General features: G+C 39.1%; 1 protein-coding gene and 1 long non-coding RNA gene across 16 annotated transcripts in view; one reads left to right on the top strand and one right to left on the bottom strand.

Annotated features, from left to right (window-relative positions):
- Window positions 1-26,417, top strand: part of SATB1 (SATB homeobox 1) — a 93,440-nt gene that overhangs the window by 466 nt on the left and 66,557 nt on the right. For 5 of the 14 annotated variants that reach the window (XM_065051529.1, XM_065051524.1, XM_065051521.1 and 2 more), the window contains exons 1-3: window positions 16,888-18,728; window positions 21,615-21,850; window positions 25,624-25,800. In XM_065051529.1, the coding sequence (XP_064907601.1) occupies window positions 21,640-21,850; window positions 25,624-25,800 (388 nt within the window). In that variant the 5' untranslated portion in view covers window positions 16,888-18,728; window positions 21,615-21,639. Of the gene's footprint in view, window positions 1-16,887; window positions 18,729-18,820; window positions 18,891-21,614; window positions 21,851-25,229; window positions 25,366-25,623; window positions 25,801-26,417 lie in introns of those variants that run through there. The other 9 variants (XM_065051528.1, XM_065051523.1, XM_065051520.1 and 6 more) reach the window with 3 other exon arrangements.
- Window positions 17-16,987, bottom strand: LOC135578466 (uncharacterized). Of its 2 annotated transcripts, none has more exons than XR_010470107.1 (3): window positions 16,858-16,987; window positions 9,459-9,512; window positions 17-622 (listed from the first exon to the last, which is right to left on the bottom strand). It is a non-coding gene; the product is annotated as an uncharacterized LOC135578466 (long non-coding RNA). The 2 variants fall into 2 exon arrangements; XR_010470106.1 differs by having other exon boundaries at window positions 16,842-16,979.

Below are 26,417 nucleotides of genomic sequence, written 5' to 3'. Positions count from 1 at the left end.
AGAAGTGGAGGGGAAAAAAAAGGCAAGAAAAAACCTAAAAGTTTGGCAAACTTCTTCCCGGCTCCGCGCGACTCCCGGCAGCGGCGGGCACTGGGAGACGAGGCGGCGGGACCCCCGACGGCGGGGGGCGCGGGGCGAAGTGGCGGGTCGGAGTGGGCATGGGGGGAGCAGGGCGAGGGGGGCTGGTGGGGTGGCGCTTCCGCGGGGCTCGGGGAGTGCGCGGGCGGCCGAGCAGCGGCGGCGGATCGACCCGCCGGGGGCGTCCCCGTGGCGGCGGGTGGCGCGTCCCCCCGCCCGGCCGCGGAACGGCCCGGCGCTGCCGCTGTCACAGGGAGAAGCGCCAGAAACTCGCCTCTGTCCTCTAGGATTTTATTTTTGATTTTTCCGCTTCGTCTCCAAACCGTCGTCCTTTTGTCGCCGTCTCCGCTCGGTGCTCGTGGGAGCTCCCCTGACAGGCACCTGCCCGGTCCCGGGTTTCCCTCCAGGCTTCTCTGGCTGCGAGAGAAACTTCGCTAAAATGCAAGTTCGGTGAAATACTTTGCATGAGTTCCTAAGCTGAGATGAGTTTAACCTGACGAAAGCTCTCCGCTGGTTTTAGTCAGTCCAACTGAGCGCAGCGCTTCTGTGAAAATAATACACAAATTCAGACCCAGAGACTCCAGGGCGTCTGATCTGGTAGTGCCCTTTCATTCTGGTCCATGCTACTTGTGTGCGAGTTAGCAGCAGTCCCTTATTTCTACTTTATATTATTTTGGTACAGTGCATTCATATATTTGTCTGCTGTAGTCTGCTGGCAAACATTAGCATTCAAGCTTACATTTTTGACAAATGTGCAGACAGGAATAGCATGAATAGGCATCTTAAATATTAACAACCTAAGCATCTGTTGTGAAACAAATATAATATATTTACTCTGTTTTTCTCACATTGTTAGAAAAGGTTACAATAAGTGTAAAATTTCAGCTGTAGTTAGCACAAGGAATGCTTGGATATTTCACTATCTCTTCAAGCACTTAACACAATCACCAGATAAAAATGTGTCAAATCAGGCGCACTATTCAAAAACAACTTGAAACAGCGTAAAGACATGAATGTAGGATGTTCTCTGCAATTTGTATTTTCTAATTACTCTGCAGCACTATTTGTAGAATTCTAGAGTGCTCAAGTGTATTCCTATATGCTCTTTAATACATTTATACATATACTCATTTTCTAATTCATTTTCTGTTTGAGAATGTTATTGGATATTACCTTGCTTTTCAAGTCGAAGGAATGGTTTGCACAGAAATGTGTAATGACATAGAGTAGATAACAAAACAAGCTGGCAGAAAATGTAACGTGTTCACGTATAAACGTGCATCTAAACAGAGAGCACATACACATAATAAGGCAATAGAAGAGAAATTAAAGTCACTGGCTGGTATGCTATGTATGCCCACTCTTGAATACAAACAGCTAGTGGAAAAGAAACAACTGACTCCAAGGAATTCCTCCGTCCCTGGAATAAAACTGTTCCGGGTAGAACAAGAGCACAGAAGAGTGAAGTCTCCAAAAAGACTGTAGAGTTATTTCAGGAATCAGTGCATTCCTTCCCTTTTTCCCACAAGTTCAAATATGTAATAAATAAGTCCTTTGTATGCAAAAGAGTTTACTGGAACCAAAAATATTTAAATGGAATGCTTTTTTTGTGCATACACTTTGCAAAACTGGCCGTTTCCTTTTTATATTCTTTGTTCTTAATACTTTTAAACAGGAAGGTAACTCTCGCAGTTTCTCCTCTCCTGTTATTTTAGCAATAATGCGTGAATCCTGACCTGCTGCTGTGCACCCCCAAGAAAGCACTGTAAAGCAGACAAAGTCGATATGGGACTCACTGATGGGATGTTCTGCTTTGGCAGAACAAGGGGCAGAGAGGAGGTTGCCCTGGCAGCCCGAGCGTGCAGGGGAACAGGGCACCTTTTCGGTTTGCAGCGTAGGCCCAGTGGGTCAGCTGATGAGCACCTGCCCTCTCCTTGCTGTCATTCCCAAGGCAGGGCAGACAGCGCCGGCCCTGCCTGCACCCCTGCCTGCAGCCCTGCCAGCATCCCACGGGCAGCCCCACGTTCAGTCCTGAAGGGAACGTGGGCTCATCCACCCCTTCAGCACAAAAACCTCTTTGAGAGTAGGAAAGTCCTGAATAAGCACTAACTCATGCTGCATTTCAGGTCTGAGGTAGAGAGGAGTTTGAATGTGTGCAACTGCCGTTTAGAAGATGATCAGCTGAAGACTAGTGTTGGAAAAAAAAAAAAACACCAAATCTTTTAATTGTATGAGCTACTCAATTTTTGGAAGTATTGTCACCTGCTTATTGTCACCTATTTTTAATCTAAGCATTGTCTGGTAAATTTCCTTCTTAAGGTTTCCAGCTGTATTTGGAAAAAAAAAAAAAAGTAATATTATTAATGAAATAGCTTCTGATATATAGAAAAATATATTAAAAGTAGATTTTCTGAATTAAGACTGGAGGAAATAAGACTTCTGAAATGTTTTAGTCATATCTCTAGAATTATGCTATTTTAACAGATACTACTGAAGGATTTTATTGCCCTCTTGTACATAACTGCCGTTGCTCTCTGTAGATATATTTAATATATATCCAATGAAGCCACAGACTTTCCTTCTACAACAGTTTAAACACATCTGGAACATTTTACTTTCTTATAATTTATGTTAATAGATGTAGAGTGTATATACAATCTTCTCAGAAATCATTGCTTTTTCCAAAGGGGATTTTTTTTAGTTTCAGTCAGGGAATATATTTATAAGAACAAAATAAGTCAAAGTATAGGCAATTCTATATATCATTTTATTTTCTGTTATATTAGGTTGATTATATAAAGCTTTCATTTAGAGCAATGGGATGATGAAATTACAGAGGAGTGATTGGCTTTTCTTTTTCCAAATGGTTCAAGTTGAGGGCTGCAAAAATGAATGGTTTTGGTAAAGTTCTTTGAGTATGTAATATTTTTCATAGAATTCTGACAAATTAATTTAATAGAAAAGCCACAAGTCTCTTAACACGGGAGGCTATATTTTCGGGTAAAATGGAAGTTCTGCTTTTGCCATTATAGGCATCAAGCTTCAGTAATCTGCTCCTCTTGTGGAATGAACACTTTCTACTTAAAGCTATCATGCACCTACTGTTTATTTACGCTGCATTAAACTGACAGCACAGCAATCAGAGGAAAAATATGACTTACTTTCCTGAAGTAAACACCAGTTTATAGGTTAGTGCATACATTTATATTCCTGTCGCCACTAAATAATGACTGTCTCCATTTAAATATCTACCTGTGGTGTTTTCCAGGGCAGCTGGCTCTTCCTTGTTTAAAATGAGCAAAAAAAGAAGGGGGGATGTGGGGGGGTGTGGGGGTGGTGAACAAGAAAAGAAAGTTTTGTTATCATTCCACTCCAAGAGGAACTTAATAGAAAAGTGATTCCGTATTCCTTTCTGTGGCATGCAGAAGCCAGTTTTAAAGACATAGTATTCAGTTTTACTTGATATATTTGAATTGCATCTCAAACAGGGAAAACAGAATTCCTTAACAGTATTTGTCTATCCAAGTCACTGAATTTGTATATTCAGGCAATGGCAGATTAAGGGCAGAAGCATTTTATTAATAACTGAAAGCACATATGTGTGTGTGATGAAAAATGTTCTGCAAATCTGTCACTATGCAATCAAGTGCATTTTTTAAACTTTAGTTGTCACAAAGTTGCTACTGATTCTAAAAAAAAAAAATAAAAAATAAAACAGTTTGACGGTTAAAGAGTAACTTACAGTTCTTATTGCTTGTTATACTGAAATTTTGCAACTTTATGAAGTCCATGTCAGAAAACTCCATTGATGTTACTTTTAATCTTGGACTAATGTATCCAAATAGCTGGTTTTTGAACTGAAGATAACCATGGAGAGAATAACCCACAGTTTGCAGAAGGCTTCCCTAAATTCTCCACCAGGGGATTCCATTAATAACCTCTATGCGAGAGGTCAATTTTTTCCTCAAATTCTGAAATTGTTACATTTAACATTAAGTTAGTTTATATGTCAGTTCCCATGTGAGCAGTGTAATGAACTCTCAGCAGCCCAGACCCCGACACGTAACTGTTACTTCAAAAAGGATATACTATAATGTTCCCTTCAAAGTGTAGGTATTTTCAAACATTTCCCATCCTGTGCCATTTAAGTTTACCATGGTTATCACCAGCACTTCATTACTTAATTGATAACCATTTTGTTGCGTTGCAAATATTGACTTTCTAATGGTATCTGCACTGTATTGCTCTCAGCAGGTATAAATCTTGACAGAGATTAGTTTTAAAGAGACTTGCCAGTACTTTTTGTGTCCATATGTTCTGATCTGGTCCTCGTACCCTGTACGGTCTGTAATCTACTCTTAATCTGAGTAATCTGGTGCAATATAGTAGGAATGACATAGTAATAGTAGAGTACAGTGTAGTAACATACCTCAGGCACTGTCTGAATTGTAAATAATCTCCTTTTAAACTTGCTGGGCTTGACTTTCCTCCCATGCACACTGGTGGATCACTGCAGAGGCTGGTAGACCTTCATTTTTACAGTTCTGATGAGGGATTGGTGTTAGGTGTTCAGACGGGTTGAGGGACACAGTAACACTTACTATTTATGCCAAGATCACTTTTATCCATTTATTTAGAATACCAATGTACAGCCATTTCTTTGGAGATCAATTTTCTTGTGAGACTATGTGCATTTGTGTATGCTGGGATTAGGACAGGCTGTATGAAGGCTTTCTTTCACTGGAGCATGGCTAGCTCCTCGCTCAGAGCAGTTGTAAAACATAGTTGGAAACACATTTCCACAGCTGTAGGTTCACAAGAGATAGCTCTCACCACCTTGTGCTTTTCTGTTCTGAACTGCAGGTTAGACAGGCAGAAGCATCTGCTCGCCTGCAGATGGACCTCAGTCACCCCAGCTGCACCTGGGTGCAGAACATCAGGATGGGCCACATCTATCAGCTGTGTTGGCCTTGCATAACTCCCAGCGACTATCTTCTCTATCTCTTTGCCTTGGCACATTATGACATGATATGACCTGAGGAGATGAGGGAGGTGCTTTAAACCTCGAGTGCATCTCATCTTCCCAGGATCCTGCTCTGACAGGATTTATTTGGCCAGCAGCAATCATTTGTATGTCATTCCACTTGCTGCTCGCTAGAAGTGGTGATGCACTCAGATCATATATACCTGGAGGATTGTCTCGTAATCTTGTCTGGAGTTCTGGTTCTGGTTTCAGCCCTGACAAAAACGTGCAGTCTTGCTTAAATAACTGACCATGCCGCATTTGTAGTGCTTAACGCCTTAAGCCTGATTTTGAAAATGCTCAGCACTCGCAACTTCATATGAAAGAGGAGGAAGCTCCAGCACACAATCCTTCTACAAATGAAGCCTTAATATGCTCCTGGTTTATTTACCCAGCTATAAAATCAGTAATATATATGTTTCATAGAACACTGAAGGATTAATTAATTTTTTATACTTGTAAATCAGTCCTAGAGTGGAAAACATTGTACAACACAAGTGCAAAGAATTGCTGCTCTGAGCTCAAACCCACATGCAAAGGTACGACAAAGGTATTTCCTTTTCAGTAACTGCACTTAGAATACATGTCTGCTTGTAACAGCCAGGTAATTAAAAACATTTGCAATGAACAGGATAAAATTCTAAATATCCTGCACTCCCTGTATTCCCAATTCTAATATGTTAAATAAAAGACAGAAAGAGAGGAGGGAAGAAAGTGAACAAGAGAGTGTACGTGCATGGAAAGTCATGGAAGAACCAAAGCCAAAAAATGAAGAGAAATTGCAGAGCGAGTTTTAAAATGTTTGTAATCAAAGATTAAATTAATATTTTTGCGGAGAGCTATATTAGAAAGATTTCAAATCATTAACGCTTTTCATCATAGGTGGGCTTCCTTGATAAATGTAAGAAGTCTCAAGAATAATTAAAGGCATCTTAAAACTTAAAAAATGACAGTTTTAGCTTCTAAGGATTCATTGTAGTATAATAATACTGTATGCTTTTTAGTGTTACATCTGCACTAGACATTTAATTACAGTCTTTGTGAGACATGTTATCTGTATAGTAACCAGTGCAGAAAAAGAATTATATATATACTTTTACATACAAGCTCTTGCTTGCCAGCTTTCTTTTTTAAGATTGTAGATTAAGATCTCAAATCCAGAATGTTTATGTCTTTAATGTAAACAGCTTAATTTTACACAATTTTGGGGAGGAATGGGGTATTTGTTGTAATAGTATTTCTTCTGTAGTTACACTTCTTTTTGCAACAATGCTGGAACTGTTGTTTAGTAGGGTTTTGTTGGTTTGGTTTTGTGTGTGTGTGTCGTTTTTTTTGGTGTTTTGTTGTTGCTGTTTGTTGGTTTTTTTTCTGTATATGGACCCAAACTCAGCATTTATTTGCTTTTTCAGATGATAGATTTTAGAATACCAAATGAAAAAGCATGTTTAAGTTGTAAATTGAGAAGAAAGATTCAAAAAAATCTAAGAGTAGTTTGGTAGGTTTTTCACGTGTACAGCTTAATGTTTAGAGGAAATGAGAAGCTTGCCTTTCCCATGTCAGATATTGAATATTGTCTGAAACATGTTCTGGATAACATCAATTTGTGGGATTCATAACTTGGTCCACACATTGCTGTGAAAAAAGTGAGTACATTTGCAAGAAAGATCAGGTGCATAAAATGAGATTTTTTTTCTTTCAATACATTTGCAGATTCCTGTGATTGTGCAGCTTGTGGAAAGTGCTTCTTCACATACTGAACTTCCCACAGTTCCCCCAGTTTTGCTCTGCAGTCATTGCAGGACAAGGCACAAGGGGAACCACATGCAAACATTTTAGAGCAGAGCTTTTCAATCAATCATATGTACATCTTCCTTCGGGTTTTGTTTTTCACTTCTCAACTAGCAGTGCTGTGCAGGAACGGTACAATATTCGTGTTGAGCCCCTAGTTTCAGTATGCTTTATAAGAAAATTTCACAGTAAAATCAGTCAATCAATCAGTCAATCAATCAATCTCTGTCCCATTGACTGTATTTTATTGACTTATTTCTCTTTCTTATTTTTCTTCACTTGACTTGCTGAATACCATAATCCTATTGGCCACTCTTAAAGAATTTTATTATCATTTTTTCAAGATAAGGGATGTAATAATTTTATAATAACATTTTAATCTTTGAAAGTTGTAATTCCACTACTTTCTTTATTTGGACTGCATGTCCTACAAGAAGCTGACTTCTGCATTGCCACTTGAAATGACAATTAGGATATTCCTAGGTATAGTTATTATTTTCTAAACATTCCAGGAGACTTTTATAGATACCATGCAAGAAAATTGAACCAGTGGAATCTTTTTGAATATGTGGCATGATGACAGATATGCCTTAAAAAGCATTATACTGTCTGATAAATTGCATTTTCAAGCAGTATTTCATATGGGTTCTGTCTCTTTAAAAATGCAGTCTCCTCTATTTGCCCTATTAATTGTTGATATGTTGCCATCCACGAGACAAAAATTAGAGCTGTAATTAAATAATCATGTGATGCTCCTTAGTGCCAGTGAGAGCAAACTCATTTTTCCAGGCCCTGATGGTCACTGATTATTGTATTACTACTGGCTTGCTTTATTTTTTTTTAATGGCTCTATATTGCTGGGTTACCTAACCACTGCCCTTCTTTTAAAATTAAAGGAATTGAAGAACATTAAGTCACTTAATTGGCCAGTGGTCTGTGGGGACACAAAGTAGTCATACCTTCTCTGCTTTTTGGTCACTCAATTGGTTCTACTGGGAGAACTACATCAGTGGTGTGGTTGCGTGCCATTTAATTTACACTGGTGTTTTGGCTGGAATGGATGCATATAGGGAATGCCAGGAGAATTACAAAAGGAGCAGGGTATTAAAATTCAGAAATGATTAAAATTGAAATAAAAGGATGCTGCTTCTTTGCCAGTACTCTGGCAGTCATAATGACACATAGAGATTAGTTTCCACCTTCATCTTTTCCTTCTTTCTCATTTCCTCTTGTTTATTGTTGACACATTTTCCTTATGTCTCTGCTTCTCAGTGCTTTTTTTTTACTGTTACATATTCCTACTTTTTCTCTTTCCTTAAGCATGGAGAAGCTTACTTAACCTTATTATAACAATAACAGAATAGGTTATTAATATTTAATATGCACATGATTAAAATTTCCCTCTTAAACATAGGTCAGCTCTATTATTAACTGACATGTTATTTTTCATTAAAAATTTTTTATTCTGCCCTTACGGTTTCTCAAACACCCTTTACTTTGGTGGTGATTTAACACATAATGTTTAGAAAACTGTGTTAGGCTAGTGAAAAAAAAGAACTTACCAGTCATGGATAATCAATTATGCATGAATTCAGATATAACAGATGGAAACTGGTGAGTTAAAGTTTCTCTTTAGCTTCGTGATTTTTTTTGTTTTGTTTTTGTGACACCTGTCTCTTATGTATAGATAAACATCTAACATAGCATACTGCTTTTCATGCATCTTTGTGTTTTTTGCTTGTTGGGTTTGGGCTTTTTTTGTTTCTTTTTGGTTTTGTCAGTGAGGCATAAACTCATTTTCTCCTGTTTCTAACTTAACTATTTTTAATCTGTTTGTCCAGTAGCTTTTCTATATTGCCTTCCTTTTCTAGAGTTAAATTGTCCTGTGATTAAGCCAGCATTTAATCTTCTAATAAATTACACAGTGTCATTTAACCTTAAAATTATGTCAGCATAATGTTTTAAATTATATGAGTTCACATCTGCCTTCACCTGCTCATGGCCTATAGTGTTGCGACATTAAAGCAACAGGGTAGACTGTGGTTGTACATGTACATTCATATGTGTGTATACGCACATTCTTATGATTGTGATACTTACATAGGCATTCCCTCCAAAGGCATTAATTAAATTTCTTTCAATAATCTCACAATGCAGCAGATTGCTTTACTGCTTTTTATTAAGAAGTTCAGTATGGACTGGGCATGATATTTCATTTGGTCATGGAAAGATTTTCACAAACCTGAATTAAGCAAAAAAGACGATAACCCTTTGCAATATGCCCACAGCAACAACCAATTGGTATTAAGTAAAAGAAGAGCTAAATATGTTTTCTCTCTCCTTACACAAACAAACAAACAAACAAAAATAAACTTAAAACCCCCACAAAATATCTTTAAGCATGGGCTTGGATACAATATGACACGGTTTTTGTGTAGTTGATTCATGGCAGTGTATTCTTGTATTTGAAGGCATCCCGTGTTTCAGAAACATGGGGATGAGTTGATTTGGACATTACTTTTCTATGACTGCAATAATTTGGAGTATTTCTTTGCCTGGCTCCACCCACCTTTGAAGCGGCACATTTTCAGATGAGGCGCAGAGAGAATTTTCATCTGTATACCTGTAAAAGAAAAACTAGTTGAGAGAATGCACCGCATCTCTTTCATGATCAGAATATTTCAAAATTTTTCATGAGCATCTTACCAACATTTCTGAAGAAAAAAATCTATACTACAGGAAGGAGTTTGTAGTATAACCTTCCAGAAACAAATTATATGGAAGAAATCCTAAGGAAATGAACATGGATCCTGCAAAAATAATTAGTTTTAAATGATATTTTATCACAGCTGAAGCTCTTCTAGAAAAATTCACATGTATGCCTCAGTTTCTTCTTATTTAGTTATTCTTATGTCAACATAAAATACAAACTTTTACCCAAAATATTTGTATTTAGTGCAGGAACTAATTTTTACACATTCATTCAGGCATTTCCTTCTAGTGCTTGCATGAGTATAAATAAACTATTGTAAATATTAACCTTATTTTGTCCTAAAAATATTGTATTCTACTGGGTTCCCAACTGCTGCTCTTCATCTCTGTTTCCACTGTAGTTACTTCAAAGAAAATCTAGAAATGCAGTTGTTTTAGCAAATAAATACAGTAAATAATTGAATATGTTTTTGTTAATTTCTCCCTTTTTGCTGTTTTTCTAAATCAGGATAAGTATTTTGGACATTTGCAGGGTACTTGGAGTCACATTTTGAAGTGACTTGTTTTTGCCTTATGTTGTTTGCATTTAAACCAAGCATACTCTGACACATGTATAAATGACCTTTATCTTTGTGACACTGCATATGCTAAACCTTGCACCTGAATGTTACCAGATACCTTGTTTCTTAAAAGAACTGTGAATATTAAGAGCTAATTGTTCCTGAAAAGAGCTGTGAAAAACTCATTCATTTAGTCTTTGTTATTGTGGAATCATCTGAGTTTGAGATTGGAAGGAGCCCTAGAAGAAAAAGCTAGTATGGCCAAAACCACCGACTTTCAATTTGTTTTCAACCAAAACCACACATTTTGCACATACTTTATGTACAATGAATATTGACTCCTGTCAAGTTTGTCCGTACTTAGACGCACAGTTTTACTTTAAAGGTTTTGAATCTTACGAAAAGTGTAGCAGAACCTGAGCGGAGTTCTGAGTTAACAATGAAACTGGAAACAGGACATTTCATGTGGTTTTGGGTTTCATAATGAAAGTTTGACATAGTTCAAGTCATCAATCAGTTCTAACCATTTCCTTAGACTTAAACTCTTCCATGTTTTCAATTTTTATCAGTAGATTTTATTCATACTGTCAGGTTAAAGAAAAAGATGATTGCTTGTCCTGGCGATGAAGTATTCATAAGTAACAAGTCGCTGCGGTTTGAGCTCAACAGTGCGAGTAGCTGAGCTATAGCTAATAATGCCTGAAAAATCCTTTTATAGTGCTAACCGCAATGGTTCAGGCTGTTTTCTGCCTTAATGTGCAGCTTTGCTTGGGCTGTGTGAAGTTCATCCTCATCTAGAATTGTTAAACTTATGTATTCCTACAAGCATCCTTTTTTTTTTTTCTTTTTGACTGTGAGAGAAATGCAGTGATAGGAAGCAGTCAGGAAAGGGAAGTGGAATCAGTTGACAATATTGCAAAACATTTCAGAGATAACTTGGCGTTACTTTGCTTTTAACAAGTAAGAATAACTGGAGCTCTACTGATTTATATGTCTGGGGATCATGGTTTACATACCATCAAATTAATAGAACTTCTATTCAGACACATCCCTAAAATAACTGCTTATCAACTGACTATTCTTTCAGGTAACAATTATATGCCTGTCTCATGCCTAGGAGTTATCTAGTACTTTAATGATCAGGGTTTTAACAGGAAACACTTTTTTTTTCCATCTCTCCATGTCCCATATTGAACATCTTCACATGACAGGCATATAAATTATACCTCTGGAGAGAAAACTGTGAAATTAGCGACCTGCTGAACTTACAACATAGGTAACTCGGTTGATCCTAAGATGCCAACTTTCCTCCTTTCTTCCAGCTGCCTAATTGCATTAAATATTATTATATAAAGTTCTATTACTTTTTTGTTGTTGTTCTTTTTCATGGAAGCAGTTGGCTGTAGCTGCCACATGGAAATTATGAGCATGACTCATCAAGGATCTAGTCTACTGTTATGGATGGAAGAGGATATGGTCCACAAAATGCCCTTTTTTTAAGCTGAAACTTTTTATTTGAAGTAGTTCTGAAATCCATAGTCATAAAAATATTGGCTTATATTAAATAATATATAGACAGTGTTTGTGGAAGTTGCAATGCTGATACAGTTAGGAAGTGGACTCAGCTTGTTCCACATAGCAAGTGGAGACTATGAAACTACAGAGTAAGATTTATGTGATTAATCCATTAATATGAACTTTTACAGTAAAAGGAACACCTGTCTGTTACAATTTCATCCATTTCAGGATTTCTCGTGGCAACCAGAGGTGAAAGACTTGCTGTTCTCATTAGTGGTCATGTCCATACTTCACTTCATCATGCAAAACAGTTTAGTTATGTTTTATTCCATAATTTTCTTCCAGCATTGTGCCTCTCTGTGACTCCTTTGGCATCAAGGGGCAAACTGAAATGACTGTCAGGGCCACATCAGCAAGTATATGTATGTACTTCAGTTGTGCAAGCATCTTAAGTCAAAATAGATGTGCAGCTATGAAAAGGACTTATGCAGAATGGTGTGGTAGTCTGACTAAAAGGAACTTGTTTCATTTAAACCCAAATTTTGCATATTCTTATTCAACTCTATTTTAAAAGAAGATTGCGTGATTGAAATACACTGCAGAAACTGTTTGCAGGAGTAAATGAGCCTCGTCACAGAGGCAATCAATAGGGAGATGTCTGTTTGTATATGATTTTACATATCTGCAAGCTAGCTGAGACATCCAACTACAAAATACTGCACCATGGGACACTGTGTAGATATCTGATACTTTCCAAGGGATTTGGGGTCTGTAAACTAATGAATGCACTACATGTAGCCATATATGTAGGTTTTTCACCTCTGACAAATATGGTAAGGATAATTTACTTCACTTAATAAGCAATTAAATGCAGTTCAATACAGCTGACTATTGTAAGTTAAATATTCATTTTACGTAACTGTTTCAGGACATCGTGTGTGAGAGAACACAAACGAGCAGAAATGGCTCATGCAAAATGTGAGAGGGGACGACAGCTTGTGTGTGATGCCTTTCAGTGCTATGAATTTCATTTCATAGCACTTTTGCTTCTTGACAGGCATCCTATCCAGGCTGGGGCAGGTTGCAGTAAAAAAAAAATCTAGGTTGGTATGTAACTTTTGAGTTCAGCGTGGGGGATGTCGCAGAATGCTGTGATTCACATCGGTGCGCGTCGGATACTTGGGTTGTATGTAAATCAAGATTGCCTCGATGAGGTTGGTTAAAGTGTCTGAGTGGTGTCAGGCAAGGATTATTGTTCAGGGCAAAATGGAAGGGAAGTCAGTCAGAGGAGACTGAAAAACAACTTCAATCCGAGGTACAAAACTTGTATGGCCGCAGGACTGTGTCTACACGGCAGTGGTGGCTGTGCCAAGTAGAGGTGGGAAAAGGACAGTAGGGCGCATCCTTCCCCTTAACCCACACTTCTAACCCATGCAGCAATTAGGCACAAGCCCATGGGGAATCGTCTACCTTTCGGCCATAGATGTTGACCTTCAGAAGGCCATGGATTGGTATTTTCATTGCCTTGCTGTCTAGCTGTTATCGTTAGCTGTAAACGAACATGCATCACCCCTTGCAGTGGGGAAAACGCATTCAAATCCCCACCGAAGTGAGTTTTCTGGCAGTCCCGCTGCCGCTGCACAGCTCTGTGTCACCCCTAGCCCAGGCTGGTACTTACGAGTCACCCAAGTGGCCACAGAGTTGTCAGAAGTATGTATGTATGTATGTATGTATAAAATGCAATCAGCCTGATCTTCCCCAAAGAAATCTGATAAAAGAGAATACACGGCCGTGTTGGTTTTGTCCTGCTGCCAGGTCAATTCTGTTTGCGTTGCACAAGAGCCAAGCCTCAAGATTTGGGCCCATATTCCCCAATTTATTTTGAACAAGAAAAGATTGGAATAGGGACCTTAGGAGGCACTGAAGCAGCATGCCACACTGGAGAATTTGTTTTGTTTTGCGGCTACTGAGACTGCTGCTCGAGAGTTAATTCACTGTGGGGTTGAAAAAACACAGTCCAACTTCTTAAGTATTTGTCTTATTTCAACACAACCTAGTGCAAAATGCATTTATATATCATAAACACAGCACTACAACTTTATTAAGGATTAGTAAGCTTTATTAAGCCTATATTTGTCTGTTGTATGTTGACTAGAAGCTATGAAAAATGTGGTTACTGTTGCCGCATGTTTAAATGATTGCCTGCAAATGTATCCATGACAATATATATTCATCTTCTGTTCTTTATATATGTTTTTATTATAAATATCTTTATTCTAGTGGAGCATTTCAATATCAAAGTTGACACAGTGCAGTGCAAATTGGAATAGGTCAAATGAAAATCAGATATCTGTATCTTGAATTTATTCCAAGTAGTTTGGTATTGATAAGAGAAATCTGATTGTTGCCTATATGTCAAGACATACCAGCCTTCAGTAATTCATGCATTCTAGTCAAAGCAAGGGCTCCATGCTCAGCCTTCCAAGCCTGTAGTAAATACCAGCATAAGTGATGTATGAGAATTAGATTAATCCATGTTGTAGGGAGTTTATAAGGTTTAGTACATATATACAGTTTCAAGAAGAGAGTTATTTTCCATAATTATTTATCTCAAGCATAGGAAGCATATGCATGATTATATAATTAACAGAATATTTGTTTGTCAGTGTTTGGTTAGTGTGCATAATAATATCATTATTAGGCCTTCTGTGCTCCTGTATGATCAGATTGTTATCTCCCTGCTCCTTTAATTCACTGTCTCTGCTTTTTAGATTAATCACTTTGTTTTAATCTGAACATTTTAAGGTTTTTTTGACCATGAAGGGAATGGTTTGTGAACACTAAAGCAAAACTTACTTCAGTACAGATTTTAACCCTTTTGGTTGATGTTAATGTTACATCTGCTAGTCGTTTTTTTAGTCCGAAATCTTGTTTCAAATCGTGTTTTTAAATATCTGCTCTAATCAGGTCTGCATCTCTCAAATTATCTTCACTGTGCTTTTCCTCCATCATACTGCAAGCAGCATACTGCCAGCTGAAACTCTCATCCTTCATGATTTTCTTCTTTAGCAGTCAGTCTTGCTCACTGCTAAAGTTTCCAGTATCAGGCTTTCCTGAAAAAGGATTAAGAATGATACAATGTTGATATTTTCCATTGTGCTCGCAAAGTTTCAATTTAACTAGTTAACACTGTTTTTCCTCCAAGTATTCAATCAAACATATTGGGAAATAATAATCTTTTTTTTTTCTTTTTTCTTTTTAATAATAGTCAATCTAGCTTGTTGCAAAAGGATTGGTTTCTAAACAAACAACCCGCTGGACAGTTATCAATTGATCATATGCTATGGTAGAGGTCATCTACATTTTCCCTTGTTTTTCTTTGTGAAACGTTTCTTGTTTCTTTTTTTTCCTTTTCAGTACTCTGGGTAACAATCTCAGTAACCTTTTTCAGGACATGCAACATATGTACAACTCTTCATGTTTCCTGTGTGTTCCACCTCCACATTCTCTGCTTTGAAAAATAGCATTATGCAACACCGCATTCATTTTCGAGCATTGCATTTCTTTGCTTCTGAGATTATAATCTATTTTGTGCATTGGTGAATATGATACATATTTTATGTATTTCACCCCATTACCATTTTCTTTTTCCTGCATGCCCTATATACTCTTTGTGCTTATTTCAGTAAACGTCAGCTTGTTTCTTTATCAAGTCTCAAATGCATTCCTCTTGTTTTATAGTAAGTAATATACAAGTAGTGATAATTCTGCTCTTCATAGATTTATTGATTGGCCTTTTCTTTGTTCAGAGGCCATGCTATTTTGTTTATTACAGAACTGGTAATAGTTGCCTACTTTTGCTGCTGCTTCAAGTTTGTATGTGCAGTTTGGTGTGGGTTTTTTTGTTGTTGTTTGGTTTTGGTTTTTAAAGTCGCTATCCTAAATATTTTGGCTATGTATCTGCCTGTGCAGTAATTCATGTTTGCTTTGGTTGATGATGCAACTTTCCTTTTAGACACACTATTCAAACACTACGCATTTTATCAATAAAGAAGTTTAATTTTTCTCTTATCTCACAGCTTGTACAAACTTGTTGCTTTCAAGTTTGTCTAGTTGGGTTACTTTTTCCCAACTGCATTGTGGGAAAAAGTTATGCCCGTCTCGCAGTTATTTATTTTGTCAGGATGTTACCACCTTTTAGTCTTCACCTTTTACAGGTGGCTTTCGATTCTGATCTGCACACACGATACAGGGACAGTTTGGCGACGTCCCGCATCGCGGTGGGGCCGTAGTATTTCACCGTTATGAGCATGGAGTGATTGATGACAGTGACCCGGGATACGCTGGTAGATGATTTAGGCGGCCACGGCGCCCACCGCCTCACCCTTATCGTGCCGATGATGCCCTCCACCGCACAGGGACTCTGTCACCAGCCTTTGCCGCCTTTTAAAAACCTGTCTGGTGCTTTTCTTTTACCTCCGCTGATATAAGGGAGAGGAAAAACTTCTTTCTCCCCAGGCGGCCTGCGGGCTTCTCGGGGGCTGCGCCCGCGGCGCGCCCCCACCTGCGGGTACGCGGGGCCGAGCGCCGCGGCTGCACCCCCCTCTCTCCACCCCGGCGCGGAAACTCCGCTCCCCAGCGCGCTCCCGTCGCCCTGGTGCACCTGCCCGCCGCGGCCCGACCCGCGCAGCCTCCGCGCGGAGGGGCGGGTGCTGCGCTAGTTGCGGCGCCCTCGGCATCGGCGGCAGGATATTGTTCAGCCTTCACGCCTGCTCCTCCTCCTCTTCCTCCCCCCCCTCCCCTTCCCCCGATTCCCCCCACACCCCGCTGCCGCCGGCTCGCCCCCTCCGCCGCAGGCCCCCATCTGCCATGTGCGTGCGTGCGCGCAGGGGGCGCGCTGCCTGCGCGGGGCGGCGGGCATTGTGCGCGGCGCAGGCAGGGCCGCCTCACCCGCACCCAGCTGGCTGCAAATTCGTGCGCGGCCGGAAGCCGCACGCCCTCTTCCCCCGGCTTCCCCCCCCCCGCTCACCTACCGGCGGCGGCTGCCACCCCCTCAACCCCCCCCGGCCCGGCGCCCCCTCCCCGCCCCTGGCTGCGGTCCCCTCTGCCACCTCTCTTCTCCCGACCCACCCCCCCAACTGCCGGCCTCCCCTCCCCCACACCTCTCTCCTTCACCACCTCCTCCTCCTCATCCTCCTCCTCTGCCACTTTCTCTCTCTCTCTCCCAGGACGCGTCGGATGATCCGGGGCCGCCGGGAAAGGGCTCCGGGCAGCAGCAGGGAGGCTGCGTCCTCCTCCCGTCTCGGGCTGTTTTAAAAAAAAAAAAAAAAAAAGGCAAAAAAAAAAAAAAAAAAAAGCCGGTGGCCTCGGTGTTATTTTGTATTAAAATGAGGAGGAGGAAGAAGCAGCAGCGGCAGCAGCAGCAGCGGCAGCGAGCGGTAGCGGAGAGGAGGCTGTGAGCAGGGGACGGCGGCGGCAGCAGCAGCGGGAGGAGGAGGAGTGATGAGTCAACTAATAATTTAATGGGGACAGAAACAGAGAGAGAGAGAGAGAAGGGGGGTGGGGGGGGGGGGGAAGAGAGCAGAGCAAGGCAGCTCCGTCCGGGGACCCGCACACATACACACACATACATATATCCGTGTAACATCCAGCAACAACCATCAAACCGGCCTAAATAACAACCATACTCAGCCAGCCAGGGGAAACGAGAATTAAAAAAAAAAAAAAAAGACAAAAAACCAAAGCCTACCATTATTATTCTTTTTCAATTATTATTGTTTTCTTTGCTGGCTTGGTTTTTGTTGTTGTTGGCTTTTTGCAACCTTTCTATTTTATATTTTTTTACCCCTTCTTGGGAGTAACTCTTCTCGGAGTTCCCAGATTTTCTTTTTTTTTTTTTTTTCTTTACAGAAGCAGAACCAGTTTTTTGTCGTTTGTTTTTTGGTTTTTGGGTTGTTTTTTTTATTTTTTTTTTTTGAGAGAGAGAGGGTTGGGTTGTGTGGGTTTTTTTTTTTTTTTTTTAATTATAATTTCTCCCGGTTTTGGACTCGGAGGGAGCGAAACCTCGTCACTTTTTGTAGTGGTGGTGTGTGCCTTGTTGTGTGTGTTTCCTTCCTCCCCTCTGTTCTTTTTCTCTCTCCCCTCCTCTCTCGCTCCCTCTCTCCCCCCTCACTCGCACAACAGCCCCCGGTAAATGAGAGGAGACAGGTCCTCTCTGCCTTTTTTTTTTTTCCTTTTTTTCTCCCCGGACCGCAAAGGCGAGATTAAAAGTGGCATTTTAGTGCCTTTTCCTGCAATTTTCTCTACACTTTTTTTTTTTTTTTTTTTTTATCTCCACTAGCGATCTCTGGGGCTGAGGTTTCTACAGAAAGTTTGGGGGCTGTTACGGTGTGTATTTTTGCGGAGGGGGAGGGGAGCGGGCTCCTTCTGTGTGTGCTGCTCCTCTGGGTGCCTATTGGAGAATAATAGTGTAAGTGACAACCTAGAAGTAGACTTTCTGCTCTTCACACTGGATAGAAAAGCTGCCTGCTTTTTTTTCTTTGCCTTTTTTTTTTTTTTTTAATAACCCCTTTTCTCACTTGCTTCTGTACGCATTGGTTTTATTTTTTAAAAGATAGCTAGACTTAAGTCACCCTCCACCTCAATTTAAACCTGCTACTTCATTTTTTTAATATTATTATGAATTCCTCGCTTTGAGCGTTACACTTGTCTGATCAATTTGATCTTCCTTCTGTTGCTAAACATCGAAAACTGTCTCTCTCGAAAGATATTTAATCTGTATTTTTTGTCCATTGCCATTTTTGCTCATGGCTACTCTGTTTCTCGCTATCTATTTTTGCCCCTCCCCGCCTAGGGGAAAATAGCAACAAGAAAAAAAGAGAAAAAATAAGAGAATATTAGGGGAAGTAGTCCTCAGGTCTGCTGCCCCCCCTCCAAAAAGGGGGGGACCTAGAAAACATCAGTCTTGAACTTCTTCCTCTTCAAGAGCTCGGGCTGCAAAGGAAACCTCCTTTGTTTTTATTATTTATATGCTGTCAAGTTTTGAAGTGGTGAGTTTCGGGTCGGTTTTGCTAATTTCACTCAGAAAACTGCAGTGTTTCTGTTTCTAGATAAGTACTTTGCTTCTTTGTCTCTTTAAAAGGTCACAGGGAAAGCTTGGCCTGGATTGTGAGAGCCATATGGAACGGATAAGTGCGGAGCCTCTCTCAAATGTGATTATGGGGTTTTATGGGGGAGGGAGGGAGGGAAGAGGAGGGGAAAGGCATGGGGAGGGGGCTGATTCAGGAGGAGAGAAAGAAATAATCTAATACCGGCGGCGTTACATCGCGACAAAAGGAGATACCGCACCGACTCTCATTCAGAAATTGCGCGGTGTGCCCGTACGTGTACGCTGTCTCTGGGAAACTGTGCCTTGAAATTGTGCTGTTCTCTCAGTGCCTGTGATGAAAACTTGTAGTTGTGAAAGATGCCTAAATGCGAAACCCGGGGAAACTCTTGGCCTGGAACCGGCGGAGATGATAGTTCTTCCCTGCAACCCTCTCCCTGGGCAGGCCACGCTGGTTCTTGCTCATCACTATTCCAAACTGAGGTTTCAGTGAACTTTAGCCTTGGGCATAGAGTTTAAATGAGTAAATTAGGTGTTTTATGTGCATGTAATTTTGCTTTGTAACATAAAGCTTTTTACAAGATGACTAAGCGGTGAAAGGATGCCGATGGGTGGGTATTCTCAGGCCAAGCGAAAATGACCCATTTGGTGTTTTGGTTATAGTCAGTGTATTAACTAAACTGCGATCTATCACTTTTATTCACTGTACATGATGTAGTGCAATTCTGACTCATGATGACTAGATACTTTTTGTAGCAAAGAACCTCGGTGCCTTAGAGTACTTCTGAAGTTGCCAAAAGTGACAAGGATTTTCTTGTTTCAGGCTTTTCTTAAAAACAAACAAACAAACAAACAAACAAAAAAACAACCCAAACCTGTTCCCCCCCCCCTTTATTTTTTTTTCTTTTTTTTTGTTAATCCTCTTGTTCTTGAGAGAGACCAGTCTCAAAAAAGCAGCCCTATTGTATGTTAGCATCACGAGAAACATCGGAAGATGTTAATGGTTTGAGTCTGTATTTCTTTTCTTAGATTGCAGTTAATACAGTAAAAAAAAAAAAAAAAAAAGATCTCTTTGAAAAGTGGCTAAAATAGGCAGGTTTACTGTTAAGGAGACACACGACCTAAAACAGGTGGGATCAAGATGAATGGTAAACCTTAGCCTGTCACCTTGCAGCATAAGGAAAAATAACGATTTTCTGAACTTTAGCTATTCAGTGGCATTCTTGAGGTTGCTTGTAAACATTCAGATTAATATATTACCTCTTTCTTCACCATACCGGGAAGAGCAGCACGGTGTTCAAACAGGAAAAAAATAGTTTACAGAATTGTCATTGGCATATATACCAACAACATAGCAGTACATAAAAAAATCCCAAGATGTTTAGGCTTTAATAGCTTTCCTATGAAATGTGCAGAAAATGTATTGAATTACTAGGCAACTGAAAGAAAGTAGCAATTATCAGATTCACAGTAGTCTTTCTAAATATGACTTCCCCAGTATTAGTGTTTGTGCTTGCTAATGTAAATAGTATTTCATAAATTAATGTCTAGTCACCTGTCCTTAGTGATTATATTACATATATAATTGTCAGTGTAGTCACACCTTTCTTAGTCAGAGAAAGGTAAAGTAAAATACTTAACAGTCTGAACAATATTGATGAATGAAATCACGTCTCTGTTCTTTGCAACTGATTTTTTTTTTTTAATGTACTTTGCAAAACATTCTGACGAGTGACAAAAAACTTCAAAACTTACTCCATTATGTGAGTAGAAAGGCTTTGGGAGATTTTTAGTGATTTAACTGGTATGGACAGAGGTTTCTAAAGTTTATAAAAAGGGAAATATAAGCATGCTAACACACACCTTTGCTTAATTTGCTATTGAAATTACTTCTGTGGGGTTTTTTGGTTCCAAATAGCTGTGCCAGAATGTAACTTAGCATCATCCAGGTTGTTTTTATATATGTATTTAAGGGCTTCAAAAGTACTGTAGAAATTGTGGGGTCTTTTTCCAGCATTATGTTTTGCGAGATGCTACATTCTCCTTTCATTTTTTTTCCCTTAATTGAATAAATTTTTCCACTCTTAAAGCTTAATATCTGAAAATTTTTGTATGCATATTTTCAACTTTGCAAAAGTTGATAGACTCTTTGTATAACATTGGTTAGGAAACTCAAAAGCAACCATCTCCCGCCACTGCTTTCTGAAGTTAAATGTTAAATTCTCTTCCAACTTTTATTCCTAAAGGGGGAGGAATTGTAAGGGGACAATATTCCACATCTCTAATAAATCTGTTGCTCCCTCAACTGAAGTTTTAACTATCTCTGTCATTATGCATCCATTTTTAAAATCAAGTAGATTGAGAAATGTTTCACTAGAATATTTTTCTCTGTCCATCTTTCTTTTAATACAATAAAAAATCCCGGGATTAATAACAAACCTGTGAGATTTGTAACAGTTGCTGTGTTGGAGAACGTACCTTGGCAATCACCATAATTTATACAAGTCTTAGTCTCTCTTAGATTTAGCAGAATATCTCTGAAGATTATTTTTTTTTTTAAAGGGATATTCCAGTTAGCTTTTAAAAAATAATTCCACCAGATTATGATGCGATCTCTCTATAAACTGGGGTGTGAGGTAATTTTTGAAGAATAAGTTTGTTTATTTTATGAAAGGCATCATCTTTCCAGTTAAAATAGTTATTTAATCTTCTTTATGAGCTTACGATACATATATATCTCCCTCTATACATGTGCGGGCTGTGTACGTATACATATGCGCACACGTGTACAACATATATATATATTTATTTTTTTTTTGAATCATGGCAGGTGATCTTTAGAGGCGGGACTGAGTATGGATCATTTGAACGAGGCAACTCAGGGGAAAGAACACTCAGAAATGTCTAACAATGTAAGCGATCCGAAGGGTCCACCAGCCAAAATTGCGCGCTTGGAACAGAATGGGAGCCCATTAGGAAGAGGAAGACTTGGAAGTACGGGAACTAAAATGCAAGGAGTGCCTTTGAAACACTCTGGACACCTGATGAAAACTAATATTAGAAAAGGTAATACTTTTGATAATTCTGAATTAAAGGAATGTGTTTCCTAATATTTGGGGAAGGGAAGGCAAACTTTTGCATACTACTTCATTTATATTTTAGGATTAAATCTCCATTCTAAAATACTATATATTCCCAACTCTGATATAAATCACATTTGGGAAATGTAAGCTTCATGCTTGGGTGGAGCATCTTGCTTTACAGGGTGGAGTCTGATTTTTGTTAAGGTAAAGGCTAGCTGCCCTGATTAAAGCAAATTCCTACATTGAAATCGAAGTAATATAATGCATTAGTTCTTTTGAGAATGCGTTGGGCTAAGAAACGCAAAAAAATGTAAGAGCAAATACTGAACCCCCAAAACAAATTCTCGCCTTTCCTCTTAATGATGGTCCAAGCTTGGAAGGGCAGCAGTATTTCCATAACAGTTGCAAGGTGGTTTAAAGGAGAGAGTGTAAATCTTTAGGTATCGCATTGGAAAAGTCATTTATGATGTCAATCTTCGCAGTTTATTTTCTTAAGTACAATTCATTATTGAACAATGAACAACTTGGGTGTCATATTTTTCAGTGGCTGGTTTGCTGTAATTAGACATTTACACAAGGAAAAGGCACATTTAGAATCATTCATGTTTGTATATGGATGGCTTTTGTTTGCATTGAAAATACTTTGAATGGACAATAATCTATAAATTTTGCTTATCAAAATGTGTAAGTCTTTTCGACCACGTCCTGCAGGCTTGTTAATTTAAATTAAAATATGCTGCATGTAATTTGGCATTTGTTTTAAAACAGCCTCTACTTTTCTCGGTATAATCGGTGTATGTTTATAATCCAGATTTTTCTTGCATTTGCTAAGCAAAGTGCAAAATGCAACCAAGACTATTAAATGCACAAAGTTAGAAGGCAGAGGAATTTCATTGTGTCCAATGCATAACATTTATCGTACAATCATTTATTTTTTCCTCGGTTTGGCGAAAACAAAGAATATATTGATCCTGAAATGAACAGACACAGCAGTCCGTATTGTTAGATCTTTATCTATTAAAAATGGAAAAACAGCACTTCAGCAAATTCTTTGGCCTCTGCTCATGATTACCCTATTTATTGATTGTTTGCCAAGAATGTATGCATCTTAAGAAAGCCAGGGTAAGAGCATTAAAAATATAATTTATTACGGCTTTTCAAGCAGAGTGCATTAATATTGTACAGTGAAGCAGTGGGGCTATATAAAAAGGACTTTCTGACGCCTGCAAACATATAAGTTCCATAAATTCCTAAATAGGAGATTTCAGCTGTCTCTGGTATTATGTGATATTTGCACAGCAAACTTTAATGCCAGGACAGTTTTAGACAAGGATTCTACAGACTTCAGTGCTCCGTATGGCAGACGTGCTGTTTACACAGACTCGTAAACCTTCAGCAAAAGCTCTAACACTGCCTTCAGGTTTAAATCATGCTGTATTTTTAGCAGCGAGCACTGACCAATGCTCTCCCCTTTAATACTAGAAGGTTATGAAGTTGCTGCACTTGGAGTTCTTGCCAAGTACTAGCAGGAGTGATCAGCCAGCTGAGATTGTGCTCTCCCGTATAACATTTTTCACATTAACAGAAGGACACTAGTGACAGTTTGCTAAAAGATTTAGTGGCTTGATTTGTAGTCAGATGATACCTGTGTCGCACTATCAGGATCCACCTCTGATTATCTATGCTGTACAACGCTGAACATCATCCCATGTTGTTTAAAGTACCACATTTTCCAGAACGCTGCAATTCACGAGATCGTGTACCTGGCAAAAAGTGTGCTGACGTGCAGCGAAGTACCTGTGCCTTGCTAGTTTTGTGTCTGATCATAGCTTAATTTGTAGGAGCTGATAAGGGAAAAAGCAAATAAGCTTTAGCTGTCTTTGAGTCTATCTGCACTGTTTGTTAAAATGAAGCTTTGTTTACATTTTATCTTCAGGTATTAATGGTGAAACTACTTAAGAATTTCAAGCCCTTACTCTAAGTCAGACAGTAGTAGGTCAAACATCAATTGTGAGAGACTGGAAGGGGAAAAAAAAATAAATCAAAAACACTACATTTTTTGCAGATGAAGCATGTGTGTGTTTTAGAAAGCTCTCCACAGCTTAATTAAAACCAAGAAGAAATCACCAATTTGCATGTACTGCTTTTGCTTTGGTCTTCTCTCCCTTCCTGACCAGTCTCACTTAGGTTTAAAAAAACAAGACAAAAAAAAAAAAAAAGGCTCCTTCCTGCACTACATAAATATTGGCAAGCTTTTAGTCTTGTCTTTCATGCCGAGCCTATTGGGCAAACTGGAGTGAGTTTGTGAGCTTTTCCAAGCGAGCCTGAAGGGGTTTGTTTGCCAGAGATTGACTCTCTGGTGAACAGATGTAGTTTAAACATACGTGCTTAAGAGGTATCTTTTTTATCATGATTTCTTGCTATACATTAGAGCACAAATCAACAGATGCAGTCTTTAAGCGTGTACCTATTGTCAAGAGTAAATCTCCTTTTTCGGCTACGGTATGTCTGGTGCACCTTAGCAGGTTTGGAGGTTTCTGCAAGTCTAGAGGGCAGTGATTATAGAGGCATTAACATTGTAGGACTAATTGGAGTTCCTGGGTGCCCTGTTAAAATAACCCTTGTCATCATTTATGCTAAAGATGATACCCCGCTGGCAGGCTGCCATAAGACAGTTCTGTACATCTGCTTTTAACCCTTTTGCTTTCTGTCATTAAGAGATCCTTACCTGCTCTGCTAGAGACAGCGGGACAGGACCAGGGCCTAAGACTGTGGGTCCGAGGTCATCGTGTCATCTGCATCTGTCTGGGAGGCAGGAAGGATTTTCACAAAGTCTAGAAATCTGATTGCCAGGAGAGACTTTGTCCCTAAACCGGCTTGGGTCATTTGTTACTTCTCTGTTGTCAAAAAGAAGTGGGGATGCAGGGGGGGGAAAGCCAAAGGAAAGGCAAAAAGGTTGTTTGCTTAATATTCTGTGCAGCATAGGGAAGCATTTGTCGTAGGATGCTACAAAACCAGAAATTAGTAATTACTTTCAGGCATACCAAAATAGCAATGAATGCCAGAAATGTGGAAAATAAAGTGCAGGAGGCAACAACAACAAAAAAGCCCAAACTGCAGGTACACTTCTGAAAAAGGCAGTGAAATCATGATTTGTTTCTTAAAGATGTGAGTGAAAGTAGTGCTCAAGTGCACTCAATGAATGAAGCATGAATTAGTGTTAACTTTTGCCTTGTTTTCTTGTGTACTCTCTTCGGAGCGAATGTATGACATGCAAGGTGATTTGTTGTTGATGTTGAAGGCAATTAAATATTTTTGGCAGGACTAAGAAAGTTTTAATGTTAACGAACAAAATTGTGTAGCTGGTACTAAAATGGCTCACAGTGAAGACATCTGCAGTATGTATTTAGGTTCTCATGCTGCCTGCTACTCACAACAAATCAGGCAGGACAGAGGGAATCAACTTCTCTTCACTCAACCTTGTTATTTCTATAGAAGGTAATTCTTTAATCTGTATCCGATCAAGCGAGATAAATTTGCATTTCTGCTTTTCAGAGAGGTGTATGCTTTGTGGAACTTTATCTTTTTTGGGGAGGGCGAGGGGAAAGGACTCAGGGAATATGTTTATCAAATATTTGTGATGATTCTTGATGCCTTCTCTGCCTGTTTGTACAGGTTTTATTTACATAACGCTGTACAGACCCACATACTCTGCCTCAAGTTTAATACGCTAAATTTATTTTTTTTTTTAAATAGGAAGTATGCTTCCAGTTTTCTGTGTAGTGGAACATTATGAAAATGCCATTGAGTATGATTCTAAGGAGGAGCATGCAGAATTTGTGTTGGTGAGGAAGGATATGCTTTTCAACCAACTGATTGAAATGGCATTGCTATCACTTGGATATTCTCACAGCTCTGCTGCCCAAGCAAAAGGTAAATAAGACTATGAAATTGTACAATGAATTATGTTTGTTTGTGGGGTCTTGGGGGAGGGGTAGGATTTCTTTCAGGAATGTGACGCAGGTTTTACTTTTTAAACTTCTTGCAGATTCTGTCTCTGTATTTTTTTTTTCTAATGTATTTTTGTTTAGTTAGTGCACATTTTGTTCATGGGGAATGTGGAGGTAGATTTTTTTGTTGTTGTTGTTTAAAGAAAAAAAAAAGACTTCAACTGAATCATTAGTATGCTTATTGACCTTAATAATCTGCTCCACTGAGGATCCACAAGGAAGTGTAAAGCATATTTGAGCAGATGGACTATTGAGAGTCAACTTGCATTTATGACTGAATATCCAGCTCTGTTTCTTTTATTTTGTTCCTGATGGTTTTATAGACTGCAAAGTATTTTTTTTTGTACTCAGTCCCTGCATTTGAAAATCCTTTCTCATCTATTGAGAGGAATGTTAACTATTATATCATGTCCTATTGAATTAATGGGAACTTAGGAAAATATGCTTCTATACATTTTAAAAAATCTCTAGTGTAAGGCATTTGTATAATTTCATAATAGAGATAAAGCGTATCCTTGGTGGTCTGTGGGTGGGTTTGTT

Source organism: Columba livia, chromosome 2 (assembly GCF_036013475.1).
Source record: "Columba livia isolate bColLiv1 breed racing homer chromosome 2, bColLiv1.pat.W.v2, whole genome shotgun sequence".
Lineage (NCBI taxonomy): Eukaryota > Metazoa > Chordata > Aves > Columbiformes > Columbidae > Columba > Columba livia.
Note: the sequence above shows the minus strand (reverse complement) of the source record. Positions and strands in the feature narration are given on the sequence as shown.